This window comes from Vanessa tameamea, chromosome 10 (assembly GCF_037043105.1).
Source record: "Vanessa tameamea isolate UH-Manoa-2023 chromosome 10, ilVanTame1 primary haplotype, whole genome shotgun sequence".
In the NCBI taxonomy this organism is placed as follows: Eukaryota; Metazoa; Arthropoda; class Insecta; order Lepidoptera; family Nymphalidae; genus Vanessa; species Vanessa tameamea.
The window spans coordinates 9,377,511-9,393,716 of NC_087318.1; the positions used below are offsets into that span (position 1 = coordinate 9,377,511).

General features: G+C 30.3%; 1 protein-coding gene across 1 annotated transcript; it reads right to left on the bottom strand.

The window, feature by feature from the left end:
* Positions 1 to 421: 421 nt before the first annotated feature.
* On the bottom strand, positions 422 to 16,130 carry LOC113404513 (uncharacterized). Its single transcript, XM_026645441.2, has 2 exons — positions 15,817 to 16,130; positions 422 to 2,038 (listed from the first exon to the last, which is right to left on the bottom strand). Exons 1-2 carry the CDS (start codon positions 15,847 to 15,849, stop codon positions 614 to 616), a joined length of 1,458 nt encoding a protein of 485 aa, XP_026501226.2. The 5' UTR covers positions 15,850 to 16,130; the 3' UTR covers positions 422 to 613.
* Between the last annotated feature and the right edge of the window lie 76 nt (positions 16,131 to 16,206).

Consider the following 16,206-nt stretch of genomic DNA (forward strand, 5'->3'; position numbering starts at 1 on the left):
TGTAACTTTTAAAAGACTCGTCCGATTTATCATTGAAGTCTTGAATCATAAAATATCGACACTAGCAAGGACAGGATAGGGGGCGCTGTAGTCGTTTATTAACTAAACGAACTATAACATCAAATCTACTACCGATTAATTAAAAACTCTATTTAAGAATTATATTCTGTCACTTTGTAATTGTGTGTGTCTGCTAATTTATTTCATAAAAGAATTAGACATTTACAGTGCAAACTATAAAATTATTTTATTGTTTTTATTAAGTTATTTAAATAATAAATTCGATTCGCTCTATGAATACCTTTATTTTTGTATCCTACCTTAATCAATATTTATTATAAACAATCATTAATAAATTATCCATATCTATATTATTTATTTTTAATCAAAAATTATATGCATACAATAAAAAAAAAGAAAATCAGGTTGGGAATAGTTTATTGTTGCATTATAAATCAGGATACACGTAAATACAAAATTGACATTCAGTCTTTTCCGTCTAAATACAGTTGAAGGAAATAAGCATAAGAAGCGAATAAAATCTTATTTTTTATATAAATAAAATGAGCAAACGTTTCGATGGCAAATAATGACATTATTCGACAATCTTTACCTATTTTAGCTGCAGGAACTTCATAAGCGCGTCATGTATGAGACGTGGACTAGCATCACTGTCTGCTGTATACCTCACGCCTCGCAATGCACCGTCTTCATTTCTTACTACCCCATATTCCCCAACGATAAAGCCGTCGGAGGTTCTTTCTTCGACTCTGTATTTTCTAAACTGCCGACCTTCTACAACGTAACCCACTTTGCAATTCTCCTGTTTACAATTTTCCGATCCAGATGGTTGTTCACCATGAGTTCTTCCATCTGTCATCACGCTGACCTTTTCATCTACCTCATAATTTTTTTCTGGCTCATGGACTGTTCGTTGGACGTTTATTGTGGGAGGGTTTGTCATAGAGTTGGGCGTTGTACTTATAGCAGTGCTACTATAGGTCGATGTGGCTGATTGCTTTTGCCAACTATTTTGATCTGAAGAAATATCTGGAGACAGATGCAAAGACGCTGGTTCACTATAGAATTTTGCGGGTTCACTATAAATTTTAGCAGGTTCACTGTATATTTTAGACGGTTCACTATATATTTTCGCAGGTTCACTATAAATCTTTGCTGGTTCACTATAGAATTTTGCAGGTTCACTATAGATTTGCGACGGTTGACTATAAACATTAGAAGGTGAATGATGATTATAAAACTTTTGGAGTTCTTCTATATTTTGATTTGGATTAACATATGTAGTTGGTATTGGATCATCGTTGTAATTTTGTACTTTAGGCGAATCATGTACTATATTAAAATTTACAGTAGTCAACCGTGAATTTCTACGCGATCCTTGTAACGGATCTTGAATATATGTTTTAGAAGAATAAGATAATGGCACAGACCTGGCTAACGGTACATCATTTATAAGTTCATCATTTTCTAAAATTGAGTGTACAGATGATTCGGCTATAGAATCGTTAGTTTGGTTAGAATCAGACTGGTCATCGTCTAACTGAAAAGGATGTAATCTTTCGTAATAATTAAGACCTCTTGTCTCTTTTTTAGCTTGAAGTTGTTTAATGAATTCTATGTTAGCACCAGCGAGACTTGGAGGTAAATCTGTTATATCATCGACGTCTTCTAAAATAGTCGTCTGAACAGTAGATGTTAAAATGTCAGTCACGGTTGTAGAAGCGAATGTTTTGAACACATCTATTGAAGGAGTAGTTGTATGAAATTCACTCTCGTGGTCTCTATTTTTATTCGATACTTTATAAACTGGTTTCGATTTGGTTCTGCCAACAGCGACAGATGACGTTATTCTTACGGATATTATTTGTTCGTCTTGAATGGAAGTATCCCCTGACTTTGGTATATTTTGAGCATTATGTAGTGGTTGTTGTACATTTGATAAATTTGTTTCATGATTTTCATTTTGACTCTCTTGGTTCCGCACAGGTCCTGAAGTCACCAATGCGTATGGCAAGATCTGTAAATACAATAAATGATCATCATTAGTCATTAATCACAATAAATAAAAATGAGTTAATAGGTTAAAATTTTAGAGGTTTGTTTAAATGCTTATATTTAAATCAAGTAATCTATATTCTAATTTAAAATAATTTTCTTTTTTTTATATTATTTTCTTTGATTCTATATACAAAACAATTAAATATTCCTTTGATGTTCACCGCATAAAACGAAACAGGATTTACGACATTTGGTCACATTTTCTGTTGTCAACTGATTTCACCATTACCAAAAAAGGTACAAGTTTTTCTTTTACGGTAACTCAGCTTAAAATAATATTAAAAAATATTAGCTTATTTCCTTATTTTGAAAATATTTACAAGTTTTAAAAATTTGATAAAAACATATATATGTGAATGTAATATCAATATTAAATTATGTCTTTAAGTCGGGCGCTGTATTATATCTACGACATTTCGCAGGTGTTCATAATATACTTTCTATTCTGGTATTAATAATAAACTTAAAATTTTGCTATTCAGAATATACTTTTAACTGGTTTACAAAGATTTTATCTCCCCTTTTGTTTAAACAAAATATGTATATTCACAGAAATCGATCCTCGACCTAACAAATCTATCGATTACGGCCATTATCATTTAACAATTCCTTAAATGAGCTGCTAAATTGCAATCTTGCAATTTATGGAACATTAAAAAAATATTAAGAGACAAAAAAGTTATGGACCTTAACGGACGTATCGGAGACCTATCAATTAGGGTCATTATTATTTCGCAATGCCTCATCTCATCTGAGAGGTGCTAAATTTTTATAGGTCCACAAACCTTTGGAGCTAAGATGTGCACTTTGGTACAAGGGACTTAACATCATCGCCTTCAAACTGGAACATATTGCTTGGATCTGATTATAGTTTGCGTCTTTCTCTAAAATAGTTGTACAGATCATCAGTTACTCATCACCTTGACAGTCTTGCTTTAAGCAGTATTGCCAGTTGTATTTTATTCCATAAAACCCTCAAGTCCTAAACTGATAATTTATATTTAAACATTCTATACATTGCCAATATCAACCACCACCCCAACTTTGGGAACTAAGATGTTATGTCTCTTGTGCCTATGAACCGGAAGTAAGTATTGTTTGGCGATAGGATATGTGTTGAGTGGGTGGGTATTACGACGACGGGCTTGCACAAATTGTTGCTCTACTAACAAGACATATTATCATTTTTTTTATCCGTACTTTAATTTTTTTTATAATTTTTATAGTCAAGTTTTTCAAAAAATATATTGTCATAACCATTTCGAACGACGATTCCTAAGAATCAGTCAAGTCAAGCTGAAATACTTTTCTACTTATCTATTTTTGCAAAAACACAATATGTGTGTATCTAAGTATAGTGGGCACTACTTATGTAGCTGATATTACTTGAACTAATTAAAAGAACCTTCGTGGAATCAATTTTAATGAATTAGAGATATTGATGTAGATTGACGAAACGCTAACAACCGGAGCGGAAATGGTTCTCCGAAAGCCGTAGTAATGGCGGGCGGCTGTCAGTGACCGACGCGGCCTTGTGGCAACGTGAACCAAATGTACAATCAACCACATAGTTTTTAAACTACAATTTATTAAATATATACATATATATTTTTTATATCAATTTATATATATATATATATCTATAAATAAAATATATATAATATACAGCTTTAAATAATAACTTAATAGCAATAATATTGTTACATAATTACGGAATTATTAAAACCATTTTTTACGATATTTAATATATAATAAATTAAAACGAATAAATTATTGAACGGTCGTCGTATATATTTTACATTGAAACCTAAAATATATAGGTAAGTATTTATCTTGTTTTAAGGGATTTTTAATTAATTTCTGTATTTTGTTACAACATGAGTAGTTTTTTCCTCGTCTAGTCGTTAAATTAAAATCGCCTGTATCTCTCTTTCAGTCGCTGTCATTAAATTTAATCTTACAAATAGAACAACTTACTTTAATTGACCTTTTAAAAATATAATATTCGTATTTATAATTTTTTACGTTATTTATTCAATATGAAGTTATTCCTTTTTGTGATAATTGAATCTCAATGATTGAAAACGAAGAAAACAAGAATTTTATTAAAGAAAAAAATATAATAAAGCATTTATAGGAACTAGACCTAGGACTCGGTAATAAGCCGAAGTAAACGATGGCGAAGCAACAGCAATAAGTAAGTCAAGTATATTATGAGTACAGTCCATGCAAAGCACTTCCGCCTTCGGTACCCGACCTGCCACCGTTATTACTTAGAAGTTGGAATGCACCTACGTATTTTTCATACAGGATGTTTAAGTTTAAGTCTTGAGTGTACTTTTAAGTAAAGTTCAAAGCATGAATAAGCCATCAATTAAGGGAAAATATAAATAAAATATGACTTATATAAAAAGATTATAACGTTTTAATAATATCATTATAAATATATTTTAATATATTTACTATCTATAAGCTCATAATAATTTATATATCTGCACAGGAACTCATCAATAACTGCATAAATTAAGTATTTAAAAATGTTTGTATGTAACTCTATCCTAAATGCCAATTCGCCAACAAAAAGTTTGCAATGGAATTTCGAGGCAAAAACGTGGGCGCCTCACATACAGTAGGTATATTCGATGCAAAATAAGTACTCAGCTATAAAAATAATTCGGCGACAGATAAAATATGTAATAACAATTGGATTTTATCCTCTTAAACCTTTAATTGGGTATTTCCAAAATGTGAGTAATTTTGTCGTAGTAGTTGAAGATACAATATCAGGTGCCAGTATTATAAAATACATTGGCAGTTTTGTTATTTATTTGTCGTGGCTAACATAGGGTTTAAAACAAGCTTTTTTATTTATTTGCTGTGGATGGTGTATAATAATGGTAACAGTAACATAGTGGGTAGTCGTGAACTTCACCCATTATTAATACGTCAATGGTATGGTGGTACAAGTATGGCATTTATTTATTATTATATTTAGATGTTATGGTTTTCGTGTCTGTAACTCTTCCTTGCAAATAATAAGTGGTAAATGTGTATTATCCACCCAGACGGAGATATACACCGATTTCTACTGAATATATTAATATATTAGGTAATCTTGGTAAGTTCATGCGTAATATTTTTAATAATAATCCGTGCTATCTATGCCTATATATCTATGCCTAAAGACCTTGAAAGTACGTGCGTGATTTGAGCACAACTTATATATATGTATATATTTTTTTTAAACTAAACAGCTAATATGTATAGTTATTTTGACAATGATCTGTGTATCGATGTGTGATCTGATCTATATATCGAAAGGTCCTTTAACACAAAGGAATTTATACTCTTATTAAACATCTCATAATCGTCGTTATTATGGCACTTGATGAACTAACTTTCACGTCTACCTCTAACGGAAAAAGGCAAGGTTACGGGTTCAAATCCGTGCTAACAAGCACGCAGTGTGACATATTTTACTGTCATTTCGTAAATATGATCCAATAAACAACTTTTTTTATAAAGAAATAGAGATGAATATATTAAGAGCTTCGATAGCTAACGACTTATGAACTCAATAGTGATGTAAAAGTCGTCTATTCAATTATTCAATTCCGACATCCAATATGTCAAGACCATTTGTAGCTCAACAGTTACAATTACAAATGGTCTTGCCAAATAATGCTTGTACCGCTTAGTTAAAAAAAAATTGAATAACGAACGGTTATATAATTTTTGTTATATAATTCTATCCATAGACTACTAAGTCTATTGATATTTCAAATAAAGGAAAAAAATATTATTTAATAAAAAGCTAATAATAATAAAAACGACACCTATTCATTTGGGTGCTATTTGAATTTTTTTAAAATATTTGCTGTATGCCCGGTTCTCTTACGTGATAAGTACCTACTTGGCTACAGTTGAAGTATGGTTGTATAAATTATAAATTTTTCCCAATAAATGGGCTATCTAAAGCTAATCACTTTTTTATATCGGATCATTCAATAGTTCCTGAGGTTAGCGCGTTCAAACATTTAGCCTTAGAATATAGTTGTACGTCAGACCAAGGTCTGAGAGATATGTGCACAATATAATAATCCTAGTTTTTTTGTTTCTTGAATGTTTTATACCGTTTAACCCTAAATTTGAAGTATCTAACTAGTAAATTATTATGATAGTAAGTGGAGTCAGATATCCTTGATAAAAAATTATTTAAGTAGATAATTACTGATAACTACTGCTTATCCGAACTTGCGGTTCCGCTAGAGTTATTCCGCAGGCCTTTGAAGTGGTTCTGTGCAATATGGAATGTTGGTGATGTAATTGTAAAAAACTAGCGTGCAAGATTTGAATTTAGCTAATTAACATGAAATTGTATTTAAACTTGAAATAAATTTAATATTAATTGAAGTTACAATGTTTTGATTCTTAAATAACCTATAAATCAAATATAAAACAATCATTGGACTTTTAATTTACATATACATTTATGTAAATTTAGATATTTTAGTTTATGTATTGGTTTTGATTCTGAAGTGAGGAGGGTGTTTTTTAATGCAACGAATGTAGAGAATGGCAGATTTAAAAATGGGTTAGGTTAGTTAGGCTTAGGGGATATAGGGTAACAGATTATCGAGTTTTTATTTAAAATATATAAGGTACTTGACATAGATATAGCTTAGGGCCTGTGATATATTTGTATCAAGACCATAGGGTGTAGCAAGGCTTAAATTTCTCCAAACCTGATTATAATATAGGTAACATCAATGAGCCAACTAGCCCCGTGAATATACACGCCCGGAGTGCTCAAGTAAGTATCCTTGTTTGTGTCAGTTCCGAAGTGTTCTTTATAGAACTTGCAGTTTCCTTGGTTCATAAATGAATTTTCGTAATTTAAAGGTAAATTTAAGTTTTAGGGTTTTTTTTAAATTAAGAAGTACTATTAGAATATTTTATAGACTTCATATTTTTTTAATTAAAAAAGTATAATTTCTTTAAGTCTTATAAAGTTCATTGGCCCTTATTATAATTCTAGTCCTTAACGTAAGCCTCTATTTTTTCTAATCTTAAATTAAGGCGTTTCCATATATTGTTTTCGTAAAAATAAATAAGATCTGGTATTAGTATTCTAGTCTCGAAAAACGAATAGCAGATAATTTTTTTAAGACCGTGCCAAGAATGTCGAAAAGAAAAGAAAAAGTGTATTATTTACCCATATTCATATACTAAATGTGATAAAAGCGTCTGTTATCAGTTTCGTAGGTAGGAACTTACGACACGTCAGGAGTCAAAAACTTCTATAGATTAGGAAAGAAAAAAAAAGAAGAAAAATATTTACATAGATTAAATAGATTTTCTATTATTTCTATTTATTTACATATATGTTCTACTAAGTATATTAGTTTACAGAAGAAGTAATTGTCGTATTTTATGAAATTTAATAAAACATTTGGATTTCCGTTTTTTGTTCACGCGACCGATCAGTGGCACATAATTAATTAGAAAGAAAACCTATTATATAAAATATATATAAAAAATAGTTACTCACGCGATATAATATACGTAATGTGAACTGCGTACGGTTACTTGAATTGACATTTAATTTAAAAATAGCTCTAAAATAAACAACTCAATAAACTTTGAGTCCATGTTTGTATGATTTATTTTTTATTTTAATATTTCACGTTCATTTGGCAAATATTCGTTATTTAAAATAGGGTAAAACCAGGAAGTACTTTCGAATAGTTTAAGATTAAAGGTAAAGCGAGAATTCGGAAAGAGTTCGGATTCCGTGTTCTTTTCGAATTAAGCTCAAATGTTACTCTCCTGTGTTATTGATATAAATTATTTCCCATTAAATTTAATGTACATTACATACATACATTAGCAGCCTGTAAATTTCCTACTGCTAGGCTAAGGCTTCCTCTCCTTTTGAGGAGAAGGTTTGGAGCATATTCCACCACGCTGCTCCAATGCGGGTTGGTGGAAAACACACGTGGCAGAATTTCGTTGAAATTAGATACATGCAGGTTTCAACACGATGTTTTCCTTCACCACCGAGCACGAGATGAATTATAAACACAAATTAAGCACATGAAAATTCAGTGGTGCCTGCCTTGGCTTGAACCCGAAATCATCGGTTAAGACCACTGGGCCATCTCGGCTCTAAACGTAATGTCTCTACATGAAAATCAACAAATACTAATTACTCGACTTTTGCATTTATGGAACTTTTATTCTTTATCTCTTTTTATCGATTAATGCTAATAAACAATATTGTGAAGTAAGTAAGTATTATTATTATCTGTAAGATATATATAGACTAGCGACCCATCCCGGCTTCGCACATGTGCATTGCTACTACTAAATATACTATAAAATGTCTTACAACATTCACAGTTTTTCACACATTAGACAATACAAACTGCTATGTCTAATATGTCTTTAAATCTGTAATATCTTCGAAAATATTCATTTAAATTACATGCTGTAACGGACCATATTGATCTATATTCAATTCACAATGTATTTAAGGTACTTAATTGGATAAGGATTAATACTGTATTGCTTAAAGTCGTTTCGAAAATAAGCCATTATTTCTCGTAAAAAGTAAAGGATAAAAAATGGTTGTGCTGAGCTATCCCTAAGAGATAGACATATACCATGGCGGACTTTTTTGAAGACCTTTTTAAGGTGTACAATACTATACATTATTTTGATCTATCTCGTAAGGTTCAGCCAGCGTTTGCAATGTAAGTGCAAAAAATGTGTGTTTATTTACGACATCACTTTATAATCTCTAAAATTATCAGTGTTTCTCGACAATATTGTCCATGTATTATACATATACATCTTCCCCTTGAATCAATCTATCTATTTAAAAAAAAAATGCATCAAAATCCGTTGTGTAATTTTGAAGATCTAAGCATACATAGGGAAAGACAGCGGTGAGCGACTTTGTTTTATACTATGTAATGATTTAACATTATTGTGCCTATCTGACTATGGAGCCGGAGAGCAAAATCCCTTTAATGTTATGTGCTTAAGCGGCGGATATTATGAATAATGACCATATTATGAACCATTAAAAACCTGCGTTCGCTATCATGCTGCGATGCTTCGTTGCTTTAGTGGGTAGATATAAAGTCTCAGATCTATAGGATTTGGGTTTAAGCCCAAGGTTGGACAGAAAATAAGATTTGATAATAACATTTTTTATAGAAACGAATAAAATTATCAGCTCATATCAAAGTCTGCCGCTTTATTATTTAGAATCATTACTAAATTAAAATGGATGAAAGAATCGCGAAGGAATGCCTTAGAAAAGTGCTTTTACGAAATTTATATTCTACAATTACTCGGATGTAATGTTGCACTGCAGAAAGTTGTTTAACGACCATTTTTAAATCAAGCTATCAAAACTAATTTTGACAGTTGAAGCGGATGGTAATCAAGTATAAAATATATTTTTTGCACAACAATATATCGAACCAAGTGCTGATTATATCTAAGTGAAGCAACTAATTGTATATTATTTATATTTTAAAACATACAATCTCGTAGAAAGGTCTTAAAATATTAAATAAAATCAAATCGTCAAAAGTTTTTTAAAAATATGTTTTAAAACGGCTTATTTATTGTGATGGAAGGAAGAGAAACATACTCAATTAGGTTAAAACGTTTTAATTCATAATAAATGTAATTGCTCGTTTAATTAGTTATGTGCAATTTAGTAATAAATAATAAGCGGGGAGTTAAATAATCACGATGCTGTCAGTATCGCGCTGCAAGTATGCGATCCGTTTTATGTTTTTCTTATATTTAAAATTAAAATTAACATTTAAAAAACAATTTCAGTGGATGTTAGTAGGGATAAAATAGCAAGTTTCCATGGTTTGGTTTTAGTTGACCAATATTTGATATTCAATGTTCTATGTTTATGTTTCAGAAGCTCTGATGGTATAAGTAAATTTGATGAAACTTTGGTATCCAAGATGTTGGAATGTAAACTATTCGTTATTTTGTTAGTCCGCTGTCATGATTTATTCACTGACATTTTGTAATCGCGAAACTAAGACACATCCATCAAATACCCGTTCGCTAGCGCAATTTGATTTGGGACTATAAAGGTTGAAAAGGTTCGATTTTCTTGTTTAAAGTTTTAATTACATTGAAATTCTGCTGTGACGCTTTAAAACTTATCCAATCTACCAGTTGATCTTTTAAAAACGACTCTTATGCACCCGTTATTTTATATTTATATCGTAGCTGCTTTTAGCGGTTTCAATGAATAAGCTACCTGAGATTAGCTCTTTCAAACAAACAAATTCTTCGAATTTATAATAATTAGCAACATTGCCTGCCAATAGAAATATAAATAATGTTAGGAACACAAATGTTTGAACTATATTATATTAGTCAGAAAATATTTCTGTCTTCATTTCGAATAATTAATTACTTATATCAAATATGTCTAGCTTTCAAAACCGTACCTACCCCTTTTTCATAACATATCCTTTAGTACCAACTTAATTTTCTACAAAGGTTTTATTTATAGTTTAATTCTTAAATTGTTGCCATCTATTATTAGATAAATTCTAAGAAAATTAATCGTAAGTAACTAGATATAATTGTCGACCACAGGTGTGACAGGTCGAATGCAATTGTTTAATTAGTTTGTCAGTATTGTTAGCACACGCACTCGATGGCCTTCAAGCGCCTTTTATGTAACGCAAAACCCTTAATAGAAAACTTGGATGCATTCGAATATTTTAAGCACTTTTTACGTTGAGCTGGATTCGCGCGTATAGAATAATGATTACATAATACGTATATATTGGAGGAGTCTGCTTTGGTGTTGGCGAAACTACTCACCAAAGTTTTAACACTGGTGGCTTTGGTAATTAGTAATATAGTAATGGATTAATACAAAGATTCATTCGTATAAAAGAACCACAAACTTTTGCGGGGCAATGAACCATTTAAAACAAGATTCTAGAAAGCGTTAAAACTGCCGCTAATATTTAATTTAAAAAACAAGAAACGCTTGTGTGCAATAATTTTTACAAATTAATACAATTACTGAGTTCATGATTGACAGCACACCTCGGGAATTAAACGATCGTCTCCTGGTATGTCGTTGTTTTATTAAAATTTGTAAATATGTAATTAAAAATTGGGCAATAAAAACTATCGGGGTTTCTTTCGCCGTTTGTTTGCCAGGTAAAAGTATTTCTTTAATTTTACGAACCGATGGTAGTTTTTATTTTGACTACCAATAAGTAAATATTACATCCGCATAAACAGTACTTAGATATTTGTGCTGTTTGATGACGATTCAAATTGTAGTTGTTTTAAAATTAAGAGTTCTTTAAGTACTTAATTAAAAAAAAGAATAGTACTAATGGACTGGCAAGGCATGACTAGCTATTAAATACGTCATAGAGTAAGGCAGAGTTGAGCAAGCGCAACCTTATACCTAAGCTAGATCACGTTGTTTGAGCAACTTGAATTATATGAACTAAAATTATAATTTGGTGCATTGTAAGTACAGAACATAAACGATGAGAAGTGTTACGAATAAACAAAGCTATTTTATACATTATTTAATAATAAATCCATAATAAGCGAAATTTAAATCATGTATATATTATTTAAAAGAAAATTTACATTATGAGCTAAAATTTAAAAACCACAAGTGTCCTTGGATACCCTTACAATTTTGTCACATTACTCGTGAAACTGCGATATAATCTCAAAGGTCGCGTTAAACTTTGCTGTTAAAAAGATTTCTTTATTCAGTTTCAAATAAAGAGCACATATAAAAACAAGCATGCATCTTAATGTGAAATAAAATTATAAATCAGACCACGGTATTATGATTAATATAGTTATTCATTGTCTCTATTAACTTTATATGGTTCGCTGCGAGCGTGCAGGGTGAGGCGAAGAAACCTGTTCTGATTTACCAGATCGTGAGGTATTTTAAACTCGAATGCAAATAAATTGCGAGATGATAGCGAACTTGAAACCACAAAGGAAATCTTTTTTTAAATAATGTACTTATAGTCTGCTGTTTTGCAAACATGTAAGTATTTTAGTATTCACCAGACTAACGTTTTATAACTCGTTCGGCAAAAATTTTCGTTAAGTCTGCTCATTCATTTAGGCATATTTTAGTGCTTACATATTCATAAGTATTTACAATTTATAATAATAGATTCTTTATATGAACTACAAATGTTGTTAGAGATAGTAATTAAAAAAAAAGCTTTTACTTTAATCAATGAAAAATTAAAAATCTGACGCAATCGCTTGTTCATTTTTCATAAAGAAGGTTTACTTAGTATGAAACACGTTCTTATTTTTTATCAATAAATTATTATTGATAAAAAGAGACCCATCAGAGATACTTTAATAATTATTAACAGTTATAAAAAAATAATTGCACATACTTAATTGAGGTCATTACACAAAAACACAAGGAAGTAATACCTAGACCTGTATCGCCCTCAACTGGATTAAAATTCGTCAATACCTACTCTCATGTTCGTTCTAAATATCACGGTGACATTCATTACCTCACATTTAAAGGTAAGTATGTTATTTTAATTACGAATGATTAAATTAAGTTGTTTTATAACACATCAAACAAATATGTGATTTTTGATTATATGCAGCTCAAAGACAAAAAGTATCAAAGATCAGAGCACCTCACAGTGGAGCATTTTCAATAACTACCCTAATTTAGGATGTAGAATATATGGATAGTTGTCGCTCGCTGCTTCGCTCGCGTTTAAAGGGTTTTTACGTCAAGTGTAAGGTATAAAAGGAGTTCCTTCCTTGGAGTTCAAGTTCAGTACATACCGAATTTCATCAAATTCTATTCAGTGGTTTGGTCGTGAAGAACAGACAGATAGACAGTTACTTTCGCATTTATAATATTAGTATATTAATACTAATGTATATATATATGTATTATCCTATATGTATAATTACTAGCTGTTACTCATCCGCTTCGCTTCAGTATTAAAATAAAAGGGGGAAGGACGATTTCGCGTCCATTGGTCATAGTCTCATACCGATACGTTCGGTAGTTTTCACGTTTCACGAGAAAATGTTTCATTGTACACATAGATTATATCGTAGCATAAACAATTTCTTTTTCTAATACTTTTTATAGCTTTAAACTTATACTACACTGTTATTATTTCTCTGTTGATGTATTTATTTATACTCAAGTATGCTGGAAATGTCTTCAATGGATAAGTAATATTTTTATACTTAGTCAGTTACTTAATTTTGAAATACTTGTATTATTATATTCATTTGGTGGTAGTGCTTTGTTCAAGCCTGTCTGGGTAGGTATCACCCACTTATCATATATTCCTAGTAGTATTCAGTATTGTTGTGTTCAGATTTGTAGAGTGAGGGAGCCAGTGTAACTACAGGCACTAAAATGTGAATCATTTTCTCCACCGTTGATGCTCCTCCAACCATGGCATCTAAGATGTTTTAATCCTTTTTTTTGTTTTTTATTTTTTAATTATATTTTATAACACAATTCTATTCTACCTTCGACAATTGTGAAATGTTTTTCTGATTCCTTTTTAATTGAATCGAAGGAAATTAGATGATTAAATAATAATAATAGCTCATTATATGAACAAAAATGTTTGTTTGTTTAACTATAAGTGTGTACGCAAACATCTTTTAAGCGCCATACATAATTTATTAAAGGATTGTAATGTTATTATATGCTTATTCAAATTATACAAAAGTAAATCTATACAAAAATATTATAAATGCAAAAGTAACTCTGTGACACCTCTTCACAATTAAACCGCTAAACCAATTTATGATTTATGTGATTTGGTTTGTAAAAGTTTGAGTCCCGGGGAAAACCATAGGCAGATTCAGCTAGTATTCGTATAAGTTTCAATTAGTGATTAATATAAAAAAAACTATATAATATAATTATGTTGTATTATTATCTTCCAAAGAAAATTTATCTATCACATATATAAGCAGTTTTAATATTTAAAAGAAAATGTTGTTATTATACATAATAATCTGTCCTTTTTAAACAAAAAACCAAGCTATTTCATATTATTATAGATTTAGAGCAACGTAGAGTTATTCTAAAAGTGTGGTCTTAATCACATGCTTTTAATTTAAATTTTATCCGAAAATATGTTCATTATGTACCGTTGGTTTCCTAATGAAATAAAAAAGTAATTTGATATTGTTTCCGTAGTTGTAATTTTTATTTGTGTATTCATAGTCATTTACTAAGACTACCAAGGACTTATATTGAAATTTATTTCCCATTAAACTCATTTTTCAAAAAAAGCTACTCAGTATTACATTTTATCTATCAGAGTATATTATCCGCCAAAAATGCAAATAATAATGTCTGAATCTCGTATTTTTTTTTTAACTAATATGTATTTTATATTATCAACGTAAATGATTCAGAAGTACTAATTTTGATTTAGGATCTCTACTAATAGTGATTTTTTAATTTAAGTGATTGTTTTTGAATTATATTAAGTAAGTTTATTAATACAGCGTAAGATGTATTACATTAGTATATTGAAATACTTTGTAAAACACATTTTAAAGATCATTTTCTGTTTGTAAAATTTAATATGATTGATATTCAGATTCGTTTCATATTATCAAAGGTTTATTTTAGGTGAAGGACTTCATACCACGACGCAACGAACCAAATCGGACTGTCAGTTACTGTCTGGAATTTATGAGTTCATTTTTTAAACTAATATTATCTTACGGACCTTATGAATAAAGACCCAATAACTAGACATTAGTTAGATTTACTATCTATTACTGTCTAAACATAAAATGCTTATGTATCTTTCTACCTTTCTCTTTTCCTTTTTCAACAAAATCTTTCAAAATTTTCTAACTTACAATATACCTATCTGATTAGAAATTATTCTAAATGTTGTGATCGTGAAAAAGCTGGGGGACTTGGCCTAAGTGCGATGCGTGAAGACTGGATTCCTTACACGCCTTCATTTAGCGTCATGCTAGCTCAGGGTCAGGGTCCAAGTTAAATTGCTTTGTAAATTGTAACGATGTTGTTTTAACTATTCTTTTATCATTGATTGTAATTTTTAAGCGAAAACAATTGTACTTATTTTCTGCGTAACAACTGAACAAGGCACAATTCCTTTGAGAAAAAATAATGGACGCTCGGACTGTATGGAATACATATTTGTGAATTTCGGAGATATTTCACTTGCAATATTTATGAATACATAGGAATATTATTTAGTAATGTGTAACATTTAAAATGTTTTCTTTTCACAATGTTTAAATTACAGTTTAAATCATTTTAGAAACGAAATTTCTTGTTTCAAGGTGGGTTACATATTTTTAATGACAGCCAATTTTTAAAGTAACTTATGTAGAACACAAATGGTACTATATTGTTTAGCGGACTTTTAAAATCCGCACACGTTTGACATGAAGGTTAACATGAGGCTGTTACATTGCGAACAATGTGGGCGGAGCTGAGGTACTACCTTAGACCTTTGGGTATACGTTAAGGCAATGGAATTAATTTAATAAGCGGTTAATTTAATTATAGAACGCAATCGTTAATGCAGTCTTTAAATATTTTCTTCTGAAATATTGTATATCGATAAACAAATTACATCTAATAACGTATAATAATTTTATTTTATTTCAAATAAAGATAATTCATACCAGAAAAATAATCCATGTACAATCGATCCTCATTTCGTTACAGAACAACGATTTCCTCACTTAAACAGCTGATACGTTACTGTATTGATAAGGACATGTCCACTTCTATTTTAATGACTAACAATAACATCATTTCGGTATAATTATAATCGTAATATTTATGCTTTAGCTGTCATTTTATTTTAACACAGTTCCAGGCGGCTTTTAACACAGTGTAAAACTAAGCGAGGCTTCTGTTTCTCTATTCGATATAAGAATCAGAAAAAGCGATTCACTTCTAGTACACGTGTGCCCTGCGCGCGCGCTGCGTTTAACTACACTACTAAACAGTAAACACCAACTGGTGACCTTCCCAATTAAAAATTTAATTTATGTAATGCACTTTCTTAA